At 41.6% G+C, this 13,778-nt stretch overlaps 1 protein-coding gene across 3 annotated transcripts; it reads left to right on the top strand.

Moving 5' to 3' along the window:
• The first annotated feature begins 697 nt into the window (after nucleotides 1-697).
• LOC120318319 (acid-sensing ion channel 2-like) lies at nucleotides 698-13,531 on the top strand. Of its 3 annotated transcripts, XM_039365759.1 has the most exons (7): nucleotides 698-827; nucleotides 2,130-2,280; nucleotides 4,440-4,496; nucleotides 5,929-6,082; nucleotides 7,320-7,411; nucleotides 9,440-9,546; nucleotides 9,659-13,531. In XM_039365759.1, the coding sequence occupies exons 2-6, from the start codon at nucleotides 2,265-2,267 to the stop codon at nucleotides 9,544-9,546; spliced, it is 426 nt and encodes a 141-aa protein (XP_039221693.1). In that variant the 5' UTR covers nucleotides 698-827; nucleotides 2,130-2,264; the 3' UTR covers nucleotides 9,659-13,531. The 3 variants fall into 3 exon arrangements, with proteins under 3 accessions (XP_039221693.1, XP_039221692.1, XP_039221690.1); XM_039365758.1 differs by having other exon boundaries at nucleotides 9,440-13,531; XM_039365756.1 differs by lacking the exons at nucleotides 698-827; nucleotides 2,130-2,280; nucleotides 4,440-4,496; nucleotides 5,929-6,082; nucleotides 7,320-7,411 and having other exon boundaries at nucleotides 7,670-9,546.
• The last annotated feature ends 247 nt before the right edge of the window (nucleotides 13,532-13,778 follow it).

Below are 13,778 nucleotides of genomic sequence, written 5' to 3' on the forward strand. Positions count from 1 at the left end.
ATAAGGAGACTCAGTCACTACAAAATCACACTGGTAAAGGCAGGAAAAGGTGCACAACAGCAAGTGATGATAGAAGAATTAAGAGACTGTATCTACGTGACAGAAGAAAATCATCTGGATGTATACAAGATGACATGGCGCAATGCAATGTGAAATTGAGTGCAAAGACTGTTTGGCACAGACTGCAGGAATTTGGCCTAAAATCTAGAATTCTATGAAAAAAGCCACTTTTATCTCTCAAACAAAGGTTGAAAAGACTAAACTGGGCTAAAACCCATGTTATCTGGACAGAGGAACAATGGGACAGTGTTATTTGGAGTGATGAGACAAAGATCTCCCTGTTTGGTAGTGATGGCATAAAATACGAAGAATCAGAGAAGATTTGCATCCTGATTGCATTACATGTACCATGAAATACCCAGTCAGTCTTATGATCTGGGGTTGTATGACATCAAAAGGGGTGGGCAGAATTTGTGTGATTAATGGGAATATAAATGGCCAAAAATACATTAATGAAATACTTGAGCCCAAACTGAAGCCTTCTGCACATGATCTTTTCCAAGACAATGAAGCATTTATATTTCAACAGGATTCAGCTCCATGTCATGTTGCTACTGTGTGCAAAAAGTGGTTTCAAGATAATCATATTCCACTGTTGGAATGGCCTGGGAATAACCCAGATCTTAACCCAACTGAAAATCTATGGAGCCGACTAAAGAAGTGACCCAGCAATAAAACCCAGTTAATAGAAGCAATCATTCAATCTTGATTTCACATTATAACAGCTGCAGAACTAAAGGACTTGGTTCACTCCATGAGAAGACGTTGTAAGGCTGTAATTCATACTAAAGGTTACCCAACTAAGTATTAACTGACATCTTGATAATTTTTGTATATCTTGTTTTTCTATGGTGGTAATTTTTGTATATCTCATTTTTTTCTATGTGTTTCACTTCTCTTCCTTATAACTGCTATTCTAATAGCAAATCCTTAATAAAAATTATTGCATTACATTCTTGATTAAATTATTTTTCCATTGATATATAATTTTATGGTACTACTCCAAAAAAAGTGGTGTTATTAGTCATCAAACCTCAAATGTATACTTTTCCCAAAAGGTTTCCACAATTTTGGCTACTACTGTATATGTGCATTTCTGCTTTCCCCCCATGCTAAGAAAGCTGATTTCTGTTTTCTTCTTATGTTCTATCATTTTGGGGGGACAGTAGGAAGATAATCTACACCTGGGTTTGTGTCATGACAGGTTGGAATGGGGGCTTAAAATGGAGTATTTGGGGGTATTCCAAACAGCTGTCCAAATGCTTTTTCCCCAGTGATGCATTGGTTTTCCCCCCCTTAATTTCTTCTGTATCCAAGCCATTCTCAAGCTCCATCTTACTTTTTCCAGCTCCTTTCCCCACACTAGATTGGATCCTGTTCTCTTCAGTGTCAGAAGAGTTGTCTTTCTAGCAGACCAGCATAGTCCTGACTCTCTTTACATCATTTATTTTTAATTTTCTTTTTGTTAGGAAGAATAAAGATAATAAAGTGAACTTTCTCTGAGCTCCTTAATACCTAGAGATTTCTGCTGGGGAACTTTGACCAACCAGTTTACAGAAATTTTGTTATGGGATGGGATACATAAAATAATTCAGTTGATACTAAAAGATTTGTAATTGAGATACAAAAAATTAATTTAAAAACAATTTTTAAAAGGGAGGAAGCCAGATCTACATAAATGTGACCTTACTCATGACCCTTCTCTCCAAAAATGCAAGTTCCCATACTCCTAATAGCAAAAACATAGACAGAATTGTATTTCTTAGAATGTCCACAATTACAAAAAGTTTGAGAAACATTACCCGTGCATACCCCAAATCAGGGGAAGTGGCCAGAAAAGAAAGAGCCATACTATCTATGTTGTTTTTATCGTTATGATTGGCTTTTTTAAACATCAGTGTCTTTTACTATTATTTTTAATTCTCTTTTTGTCAGCATTTTTTTAACATCACCCAGAGAAATTCAGTACTGTACCTTTACTGAATTCTGAGTGTTTAGAATTCTTATGGTTAGGAATAAATGCCATTATTTGCCACTGGTTGATTCGAATCTCTGCCTTTTTCTTACAGCTGACATACCTTCCACCTCCATGGGGTGAGTGCCACTCATCAGATTTTGGCCTGGAATTTTTCCCCATCTATAGCATCACTGCATGCAGGATCAGTTGTGAGACCCGCTACGTGGTAGAGAATTGCAATTGCAAAATGGTTCACATGCCAGGTAAGTCTTTTGAAATGAGTTCTGCCAAAACACAGAATGCATGTTGAAACTATCTTTGAACCCTCTAACGTATCTGGGGATCAATGGCTCTAGAGATAATTGTGGTTTGGCTTGTATCCACCCTTCAATCTTTGAATTAGTAAGCTTCATATTCAGGTTATCGCTATAAGGGCTATTTTCAATAACCATCAGATGCTCTCTAGCACGCAGCACAAAGAATTCAAACCTTGATCACTGAGAGGTGGTTTCTACTGTTAATAATGTTATGTTCCTCAAAATACTTGTATATTAATAGTAGAGGTTTGTTTCTTTTAAGAACAATCTGAAGGTAATTGTTCTTAAAATTTTAAAGCTAGATATAAAGAGCTTCTATGCCCAATAATTACAGAACTTAAGAAATATCTGTCTGATTTTTTACTTCAAATCTTTTCCCTGCCTTCATTTTATTTGTTTTTAGAGATAAAGAGGCAAAAGCACTGTTTTTGTGTAAATCTGCATGCTTTAAGCTACATACTTAAGGGTAAGCCCTAATGAATTCATTTTAATAGTAATTTTATTCAAAGATTATAAATTATAATATCAAAAAATTAATACATACTAAAAAAACGAAGAATAAAAAGAAAAAGTAGAAGATACAGAAAAGAAAAAAGGAAAATATAGGAAGATAAATAAAAAAGGAAGACTATAGTAGAAAGAAGAGAAATGTATAAGTGATTATCCACCTTCACCACAACAATTATAAGCAATTTTAGTAACTGATCACCTCCTTTTAAAATACAACAAATGATCTCCTCTTCCTATATCCTTTCTCTTATCTATAAACAAGACCATAAAAGACTGCCTTTCCAATCTTGGTGTCAGCAAAAGTCCATTAAAGGTTACCAGAAATAACAACAAATCTTGATCAACTAAATCAACTTTATATTCCTTCCTTTTACGTCTAACAATCTTAATTTTTAGTTCATTGAAATAATGTCATAGAATTTGAATTTTTTTTAAAAAAAATGTTCATTTGTTCTTTTTCACAAGATTTTTAAAAACTCTTTTGCAAATCCAATATAGAAAAATTATCCAGGTCTCTCTTTTGGTTTATTTTGCATATCCCTTGTAATTATTAACACATAGGCTGGTTTCTATTTTTATGTGCAGTGTAATATCTTTCTTCTCATCATTCTCAGTCTTGATCTTGTCAGGTAGAATTTGTTCTTCTTCCATAACATCTTTTGGACACAATCTCCAGAGAGGCAGATGTCTCTATTGGCACTATTAAAACTAATTTCTGAGACCATTGTTCAAAAATATTTATTTGTCTAATTTTATCTCAGTTATCTAATTTCATATAATTTATCAAGTTTTATCTATTTTATATAACCACCCATCGCATAAGCAAGTGATTCTCATGATTTACAATAAAAACATCCTTTAATATGTCCAGTGTTAGAATATTTAGTTCCATTCTATAATGGAGTTCATATGTTTTTCTCCTTTAATTGTAATCTTTGAGTTCCTCTAGTGTCCAGTTTTTAAAATCTTATTTTTTAAAATAAAATCAAAAACATTTTTCCACAGTAAGCCTAATGAATTTGATGGGATTTATGTTAGATAAGCATTTAGGAAATGATGCAGTTATTTTTCTAACAATAGTCTTTGATTTCAGATAGGTGTTAATTGTGGCTGTTCATCTGCATGGATGCATAAAAATAGTTGCACACACGTTCATGCATATATTCACACTCATACATACCTACATCTCCCAGATCTCTATAAACAGGGTAGCTTAAGTTTTGCAGACAGACTGAGTGAACTTCATGCTTTCCTAATTCAAATCATGAATGCTGCAAACTCACCAAACAGTTGTAGACTGTTAGGATTCCAATCCTTGTGAGAAATAAAACAAGAAGAGATATATGCACCCATCTTCTTCCATTATATTATTGTGACAGAGCCAACAGAGGAAGAAAAAAAATCAGGGAATGCAATATCCATCCCTGGAACACCACCCATGTGATCTCTAATTGCTATGTTTCCCTTAGGAATTTTGTTTGCCAATATGTGACTGAAACCTGATAGTGATTTTCCTAAGCATTTTAGAAAGAAAACCATCATTTCTAAGCTTATAATAAAAATGACCCCCTTTTTATATATATATATGTATACAGGGGATGCTCCATTTTGTACACCGGAGCAGTATAAGGAGTGTGCAGAGCCTGCACTAGGTAAGTTCTGAAGGAATTTTCTTACCATCAGGATTGCTTATTTCTTCTAATCTAGGCTGATATTTCAAAAAGATCACATTTCAGACTGAGAATATATTGTTACAGAATATGTTACATAAGAATGAAAATTCCTCTGCATACAAATAGAGGGTGTCTTGCACACAACCAAGCAAATATCAGCTGCCTCCTTGTAGATTGGCTTATGCAAACCTTCCATAGCACATGACATAACTCAGTCACAATATAACTTGTTTTCCTAGAACTTGCAATTTCTGCCTGTGATGGCCCTTGGGAAAAACTGGGAAGAATGAAATTCTAAGTTCATGTTTAAATTTGCAGCATCCAAATTCAGTTTCTCTCCCTCAGTTAATTTAAGGAGGTGAACATTTTTGCCTTGAAATTCATTAGAAATGTGTACTGTAAAGAATTCTCATCAAGTCAGAATTCAAAAGCAAAATTTTATTTTTGACATTTTAACTTTGTGAACACTTCTGGGCAGCTGCAGTATTGATATGGTATTTATTTAGATTCATATCTCCCTCATTCTTCATTCTCCTATGGTATCTCTATTCACGTACTGGTTTGTTCCACAAGACAGATGATTTCTGGGGTAGGAAAAGAAAGGATTAGGCACTGGTCAGTTCTGCTTATCACTCCTTTTGTTCCTTTGACCTTGGATAAGTGCATGTTGAACTCAAAATGGAGTGCTTTTAGCTTGGGCTATTTCAAATTTCAGCTTGGCACATATTTGGAATGATGAGGGCAACTGTTTCAAACTCAGCATTTAGCATTTTGAATGTAAATCTGTTGTTTTTGAGTTTGATATGTATTACACATGGAACAATTTGTACATTTCTGTTTCATGTGTAAAGTTACATATAGCTGAGCATGGAGTATAATCTAAGAACAAGTTTCCACATATTACTGCAAAAAAAACAGGGAAGGCAGAGGCTATTTCTGGCAGCAAACTCACTGTCACTACAGCATATAAATTGGACTGTTAATAGACTTTTTAAAAGGAGGACAGAATTCATAATGGATTACCCCCATCAGTGGCTTTTTTTTTAGCTATGATTGTTAACAATAGAACTTTAATGAATGTCTTTGGTGAACAGAAAAGAGAACATAGGGTCCTAGTTATCTCTGCCATGAGTTAAATAAAACATTCTAGTGGCACTGGCCTAGCTATTATTGTGTGGGTATAAATCTGCCTTTTCCAAAAGCATATTCTTCCATTTCATGAGCATATATAACCCCTCTGGATATTCCCTGGGTAGGATCATGGGAATTATAGTCAACCACAACTGAAAGGCACCAAGTTAAATAATGCAGGTCTAGTTCAATCTTTCATCTAGGTCAGAAAAGTACTTCTTCCATCTACATGGGATTGAATTTTACCAGTGACCCATCTGATTCTTACTTTGCCTTACAGTGCTTCTCGGTGAAAAGGGAAATGATTATTGTGAGTGCCAAACCCCATGCAATTTGACCCGTTACAACAAGGAGCTGTCCATGGTTAAGATCCCCAGCAAGACCTCAGCTAAATACCTTGAGAAGAAGTTTAACAAGTCAGAGAAATATATCTCGTACGTAATCCTGGTTAAACAGGGGTGGAATAATCATCTTATTAAGTAATGTAACCCAAAGGGAAGTTGTGTAATAACAAAATATATGGTGGTTATTGTCAAGTATCAGTTGGGATTCATTCATTTGAGATTCACTCAGGTATCAGTTTCCAGATTGGTTAGATTTCAAATTTCAGAACAATTATGCGTTACTTGCTACCAAGACCACTGAATAAGCCACCCAACTGGATCTGGAATTAGAAATCCAGTCAGTAAAAATTTAGGGTTTCCAGAGTATCAAACAAGGTTCAGTGCTAGAGGCAAGGGCCTAATCAAACACAGATAGAAGACACAATCTAAAGTCTCCAGTTAAAGGTCAGGAGATCCAGAAATAAGTACACAATCAAAACAATCAATAAACTAGATTGATGAAAGATGCAAATATTCTGTTCTTGTAATGTTCAGAAGAGATATATTGGAAGTCAGGATTTTACGGGACACTGTATCTTGGGTTTGGTCCCTACAATCAATTATTGTGTTCTAGTAAGCTGTTTTTGCAATCAATATTCTTGAAACCAAGGAACTTTGCACAAATGGCCAAGTCAAAATCTCCAAACTGTACATCTAGACCATCGGTAAAATTATTAGTATGGACCCTCCAGGTTCATTAGAGTCTACACCTGACTATCAATTGTTGAGAATAGCAATATCTTCAAAGAATTATTGCCTTAAAGCCCTGCCTCCATATCATTGTTTATTATGGAAACAGAAAGATGGACTATCTGCTCCAAGCTGGTATACTCCAAATTTGGTAGGATGTAATTTTAAGAATTCTGTGAATTATAACCAGCGTATCTGGAAAGTGCCAGTTTTGAGAAGGGAGATCAAACCTAGTAAGGCATGCCTATTGTTTACCGGGACTTTGTGGCATCTTTCTTCTTCCCAGTCTCCAAGGGAATCAGGGTTGTCTACAAGCAGCTTTTATTCTTAATCACCTGCACATTTGGAACAAGTATTCAGGGAAAAATGGTAGATAAGACAAGAGTGAATATTCTGTTATCAAGAAACTATAAGAGAGGAATGGGATATATGGGACCCTTAGTACCATTTGAATTATAACCGCAACTAACATTATCAGTGGTTTGGTACAATGGAAATCATAGTCCAACAGCACTGGAGCTTGCATGTTCTTACTTACTCTCAAGGAATGAATTGCTTCCTCTTGATGTCCTCCTGGCTGCCTGTTTTCTTTCCTTAGGGAGAATATACTTGTACTGGATATATTCTTTGAAGCTCTTAACTATGAGACCATTGAGCAGAGGAAAGCCTATGAAATGGCAGCATTACTTGGTGAGTAAATATTCTATGCATATATACAACACAATTGTAGTTTGTATGCAATGTGGAGCTTCAGCCCTATGAAGTTCTCTAATCTCAGGAAACTCCTGTCAGTTGGTGAGGAACAATAGAAAGCAGAAACAAAGCAACATGGACACAGGAAGAGAGAAAGAGAGGTAAACCCAACAAGCACTAAAAAATGCCCTAGGCTGCAATTGACTCTCCTTATTACTTTGACCACTGAATAAATATGACCCAGAAGCCTTTAGCATCACTGACCTACTCTGCTCTATAGGTAGTTCTCGAATTACAATCACAACTGAGACAAGAATTTCCATTATTAAGCAAGGCAATTGTTAAGTGAGTCACATCCTATTCTCCAGCATGATGAATGTAAAATCCACCGCTGGGTAATCTCAGCCTTCCTACTCAGATGAGACTAAGTCAGAACTTTAGCCACGCCTCCCTCTGGATGTGTCCTCCAGTTATTGACTTAGTCTCACCTCAGTAGGATGCAACTCTGCTGGCTTCTCAGTTAGACTAGGTTAATTAATTTGATTGATTCACTAATTGGATTTTATTTACATTCAAAAATATCTTAATTATCGTCATTTATTCTTTATTGAAATTTGGATTCAAATTGGCAATTGTATTGGTCTATTGCTCAGGCCTTTTAGGCTTCAACGAGCCTAACAGGCTCCTGTGCAGCAGACTACAGGCCGATCTGGAGTGGGGCTTTTAGCTCCGATCCAGCTGATCAGCGGGAGCGTGGATCAGCAGAATAGCTGGCTTGCGGCGACTAGGAGTTTCCTCGGAGCTCGGGCAGACCGGAGGGCTTCCCTTTCGAATTGTTGTTGATGCCACGGAAGCAGGCGAATTTTGGATCGCAGCAGAGGCTGCGCGACTTAACAGCAAATGTTTTTGACGAACGGGGTAAAGAGGACTTTAAATATATTGGGAGATCCCTTAAAGCCCTTCCCTTCCAGGAGGTTAGTAGCCTTCTCTTTGCAGTTCTCGGCATGGCCGCCAATTTTAAGAGGGACTGCACAGGTGTGGCCACTATTTTGACCACTTGTTTAGGTGCGGACGCCATTTTAAATGCGCTTTTAGGCACGGACGCCATTTTGTAGGAACCTCGTGTTCTCAGAGTATAATTGGGCCTACATTATTCGTCTCCTGAGCCTGCTGTGTCAGGCCTCTACCGGGGGGAAGTATTTAATGCTATTCAGGACAATTCTGTGCGTTATCAAGACCAATCATGTGGTTGATCATTATATTGCATTTATATTATTTGATCTAACTACTCATTGAAGCTCAGGTTACATTCCTTTCATTACGTGTGTTAAGTTAGCGAGGGAGAATTTATATTAGAATCCACCTGTTCCATTAGTTTGTGGCACTGTGCCACAAGGCCTAGACAGATAGTTCTAGTGAACTGTCTGGCTGTTTGCCATTGTTGTTGTTCAGAGCACGAGTCATTTTCCCTCTCTGACAACCAGATCTGCGTGTTTGGGTTCCCCCCATTTCTGGATATCTCCTACCCAGAATATCCAGACTGCAATGGCAGACAGTGCCTCGCCCCAGGCATCATAGGGCTCTGATATTCCCCACACACAAGCAAAGCGCAGATCATCTGATTTGGAAGCGGGGGGAAAGAAAAAGGCTCCACCAGGAGCCCTCCAAGGCAGCCGAGCGAGAGGCCTCGAGGAGACATCAGGCGCTGGAGAGGGAATTCTCCAAAGCTCAAAGGCTCATCTCCAGTGAAGTTGATGTGGTCCCCCCCCCCGTTCCATTGGACTGTTCTCCATTTGAGCCTCCATATGCGCCTTCCCATGAGGCCCCTAGGGCATGGTCTCCTCAGGGGGAAACTGAACAGGTTGGTCCCCCTTGCTCCTCATCTTCTATTACACAACAAGGTCCTGAAGCCACGTATACTACCACTGCAGCTGGGGTTCGTTCTATGGACCAACAGGATATATGGTCAGACCAGTTCCAGGCATTTATGCACCATGCTTTTACACAATTTATGTCATCCTCTAGGAGTCAATGGCCCTTGCAGCCACCACCACCTCCATCCATGCCTCCTTCTCAAATGGGACGTGCTACGGTTCCCGGTTCCGGTATCTCCGAGCCTTCCTCTCAATTAGGTGAGGAGAGGTCTGTGGACCTGGAGATAGCTGACATGCCCATGTCAGAGGAGGAGGAGGAAGCGCCAGAACAAGCACCAACCTCTGGTCTATTTGATCCTTCCCTTTTCAGGTCATTACTTATGAAGGCCTGTACTACAGCCAACTTCACTTCGGCACAGGAGGATAAACCTTCCACCTCCACTAGCCAGGAGTCCAATCCTTTGTTTGCAGAACAGGTAGTGGAGGGGAAACAAATCCCTTGCCCGAATGTCTTTCGTACTATAGTGGAGAAACAGTGGTCCTCTCTGGCCACTTTACCTTCTGCTACTAGCACAGAAAAGAAACTTTTCAATGTTTCTTCTTCATTTTCTTCCCTTTTGGAAGTGCCTATGGTGGACACTCCACTAACTTCTTTATTTTCCACATCCACAATTCCAGGGGATATAGCAGAGGCTCTGAAGGCAGAGGATGAGAAGTTTGAGTTCTGCCTCTGCCGAGCTCACCAGGCCTCGGCATGGGCGATTAAGGCGGCGACTTCATCTTCCTTTTTTGCAAGGGCATCAATCATGTGGCTCCATGAACTCCAGGCGCTCGTTCCTCCTGACCAGGTGTGCACACACCAGACACTGGGGAAGTTAGTGGCAGCGTCTGAATATATAGCAGATGCTTCTCTTCATTTGGCCAGATACTCCGCTAGATCTATTGCAGCCACTGTTGCCTCTCGCAGGCTACTGTGGCTGAAGCAGTGGCAGACTGACTTAAAGTCTAAGTGGCGCCTGTCGACTGCCGCGTACAGTGGTACACATTTATTCAGCCCGGTCCTCAAACCGCATATAATTGAGGGCAAAGACAAACGTAAGATTCTGACACACCCTTCCAAAAAATTGGGTAGGCGGCCCCAGCAGGATTTTCGCAGACAGTCTTTCCATCCCAGTGGTTCCTGGGAGTGGAGGCAGCCCTTTCAGGCTGGGCAGTCCTGAGATTGGCCCAGAGGCTCACGATCCTTTCCTCCTAGACAGGATCATCAACAGGACCACCAGAACACTGGAGCCAAGGGCATCCTTACAGACAGACCAAGTGACGTCAAAGAGAACTCTCCCATAGGCAGTCGCTTGTCGCTGTTCAGTAACATTTGGGAGGTTACCACCACTGACTCTTGGGTCAGAGAGACCATAAAACACGGTCTCGCTCTAGAGTTCTTCTCAAATCCTCCAGACTGTTTCATACAGTGTCCCGTATCCAGAAACAGAACCAAGGCAGAATTGGTAGCCACGGCCATCTCCCATTTGATAGAAATCAGGGCCATAGAACTGGTACCTCAGAAGCAGAAGGGAGAGGGATTTTACTCTATTCTGTTCATGGTACCCAAAACCTCGGGGGGATGGAGGGCTATACTGGACTTAAAGGGCCTGAATTATTTCTTGACCTACAGGAGGTTCAAGATGCAATCCCTAAAGTCCACTCTGGCCATCATCAGGGAAGGAGATTTCTTTTCCTCCATAGATCTGACAGAAGCATACTTGCACATCCCAATCCTCCCGGAACACCGCAGATTCCTTCGGTTTTGTTACGCGCATCGGCATTACCAATACAGGGTTCTTCCCTTTGGTCTCTCTTCAGCTCCAAGGGTCTTTACAAAAATTTTGGCAGTACTGGCGGCCCACCTCAGGATGATACTGGTGCGCGTACAATGCTATCTGGATGATATTCTTGTCCAATCCAGTTCTTTCAGGTCGGCTCAGTCAGATCTGGAAATCACGATCAATACACTTCAGGATCACGGGTTTTCCATGAATTTCAAGAAAAGCCACACAATTCCCACAAAGTGTCTCCTTCATCTAGGGGCGTTAATAGATTCAGATCTTTGCAAGGTTTATCTTTCATAGGAGCGCCGGATCAGCATCCGGAAGCTTGTCCACCAGATTCGGAGAGAGAAGGTAGTTCCTCTGATCCAGCTGTCTTAACTGCTGGGAAAGATGGTTTCTTGCATGGGGATCAGTCCGTAGGCCAGACTTCACTCCAGAAACCTTCAGTGGTTTCTCCTCCCCTTCCAGAAACGAAGCCTCAGTTCATCCACAAGGAGGGTGAGGGTTCCTCACCACACCCTGTTATCTCTTCTGTGGTGGGCTTCCTCCGCAATGACCAAGGGGACCCTCTTCAAGGAACCTCTCAGGCTCACCTTGACCACAGACGCCAGTCTGTTCGGTTGGGGTGCCCATCTACAGACTCATCTGGCACAGGGTCAGTGGTCCCGGGCGGATTTAGTTCACAACATCAATTGGCTCAAACTCAGAGCCATACACTTGGCACTCTGTTAGTTTTCCTCCATAGTGGCGGGACAACACGTCCTGATTCTGACAGACAACGTGGAGCCAAGGCTCATGTCAACAAGCAGGGAGGGACCCAGTCATGGTCACTCATGCTGGAGACCTTGGATCTGGGTCTGTGGGCAGAGTCCAATCTGGGTTCCATCAGGGTGGAACACATCGGGGGACGCAAATCGACAAGCAGATTCTCTGAGCAGGGTCACAGTCGACCACTCGGAGTGGCGTCTGGACCCGGCACTGTTCAGGGAGATCTCAATCAGATTTGGTCATCCACAACTGGATCGTTTTGCCTCCCCGATAAACTCCTAACTCCCCGGGTTCTTCACCAGGTTCCCAGCATGGGAGGCGGAGGGAACAGATGCTCTCTGGTGTGAGTGGCCGGGGGGACTGCTTTATGCCTTCCCTCCCCTTCCATTGATACAGGCAACCATTCGCAAACTGATTCAGGAACGGACAGAGATAATCTTAATTGCTCCACATTGGCCCAGGCATCCGTGGTTTGCCGACCTTGTGGATCTATCGCTCTCGCCACCGTGGAGGATTCCCCCGGACAGAGTTGCTCTCAGCCAAGGGAATCTTCATCATCCAGATCCACAGTGGCTCCAGTTGGCTGCCTGGCATTTGAGCGGGAAAGTTTAGCTAGACAATCCTATTCGTCAGGGGTGATCTTGATGATCCAAGCCTCAAGGCGCCCCTTGACTAACAGGATTTATGACGCCACATGGAAGAACTTTTGCATGTGGTGTGCTAAGCAGCATCTCCGGCCGTTATCAATCACCATTCCTAATATATTGGAATATCTTTTGGAAGGTATCAATAAGGGTTTATCACCTAGCACCATCCGCAGGCAGGTTGTGGCCCTATCAACAGTCCTTACCTGCGACAACCTGGTTCCTTTGTTGCAACAGCCGGCAGTTAGTGCTTTTCTGAAAGGGGCGGTTAACGCTAGACCACCTGCAGTGCATCGTTATCCATCTTGGGACTTACCTAGGATGTTACAAGCCCTGACTTCTCCACTGTTCGAGCCCCTTAGGTCTTGCTCACTTCATTTTCTTTCTTTGAAAGTGGCATTCTTAGTGGCTATCACATTGGCTAGGAGGATTTTGGAATTGGTCGACTTTCAGTTCGGAGTGATTTGTGTACCTTTTTTGAGGATAGGGTGGTCCTTCGATTGGACCTCTCCTTTATTCCAAAAGTCAATACCTGGTTTCATAGGTCGTAGGACCTGGTTCTTCCAGATTTTTGTCATAATCCGTCACATCGTCTGGAGAGACAGTGGCCTAAGTTAGATGTGCGCAGGGCTCTGCTTCATTATGTGAAGCGGACCTCAGCCTTTCACAAGTCGGAGGCATTGTTCGTGTCCTTTCAGCCCTCTGCCATGAGCCAGAAAGTATCCTCTTTGACCATTGGTAGATGGATTAGAGCATGCATTGCTCGAGCCTGTCTTTCTCAGTCACTTCCAGTTCCTACACACATCACTGCTCACTTGATGCACAGTGCGGCTGCATCAGCAGCCTGGTCCACCCAGGCATCGGTCGAGTAGATCTGTAGGGCAGCGACCTGGTCTTCCCCTTCTTCATTTGTAAAACATTACAAGATTGATAGGTTTGCAGCGGCGGATGCCTCGTTTGGTAGGAGGGTTCTACAGCAAGTAGTTTCTTCTCAGGGGACACAAGCCTAGACTTTTCCCTCCCCGTAGGGACATGGGCGGCTTTGGTATGTCCCATCGATGGATTCTACATTCATCATGCTGGAGAAGGGGCGTTGTCTTACCTGAACGCCTTTTCTCAGCATGATGATGTAGAATCCACACACCCCCTTTAAGGCAGTCTAGGCAGGTGTCATGATATTTGGAGCCATTGCGTCAGACTTCGTCATGGATGCTTCACCTCGTCAATAACTGGAGGACACACCCAGAGAGAG

This window comes from Crotalus tigris, unplaced genomic scaffold (genome assembly GCF_016545835.1).
Source record: "Crotalus tigris isolate CLP2741 ecotype Arizona unplaced genomic scaffold, ASM1654583v1 scf7180000020181.26664, whole genome shotgun sequence".
Classification (NCBI taxonomy): domain Eukaryota; kingdom Metazoa; phylum Chordata; class Lepidosauria; order Squamata; family Viperidae; genus Crotalus; species Crotalus tigris.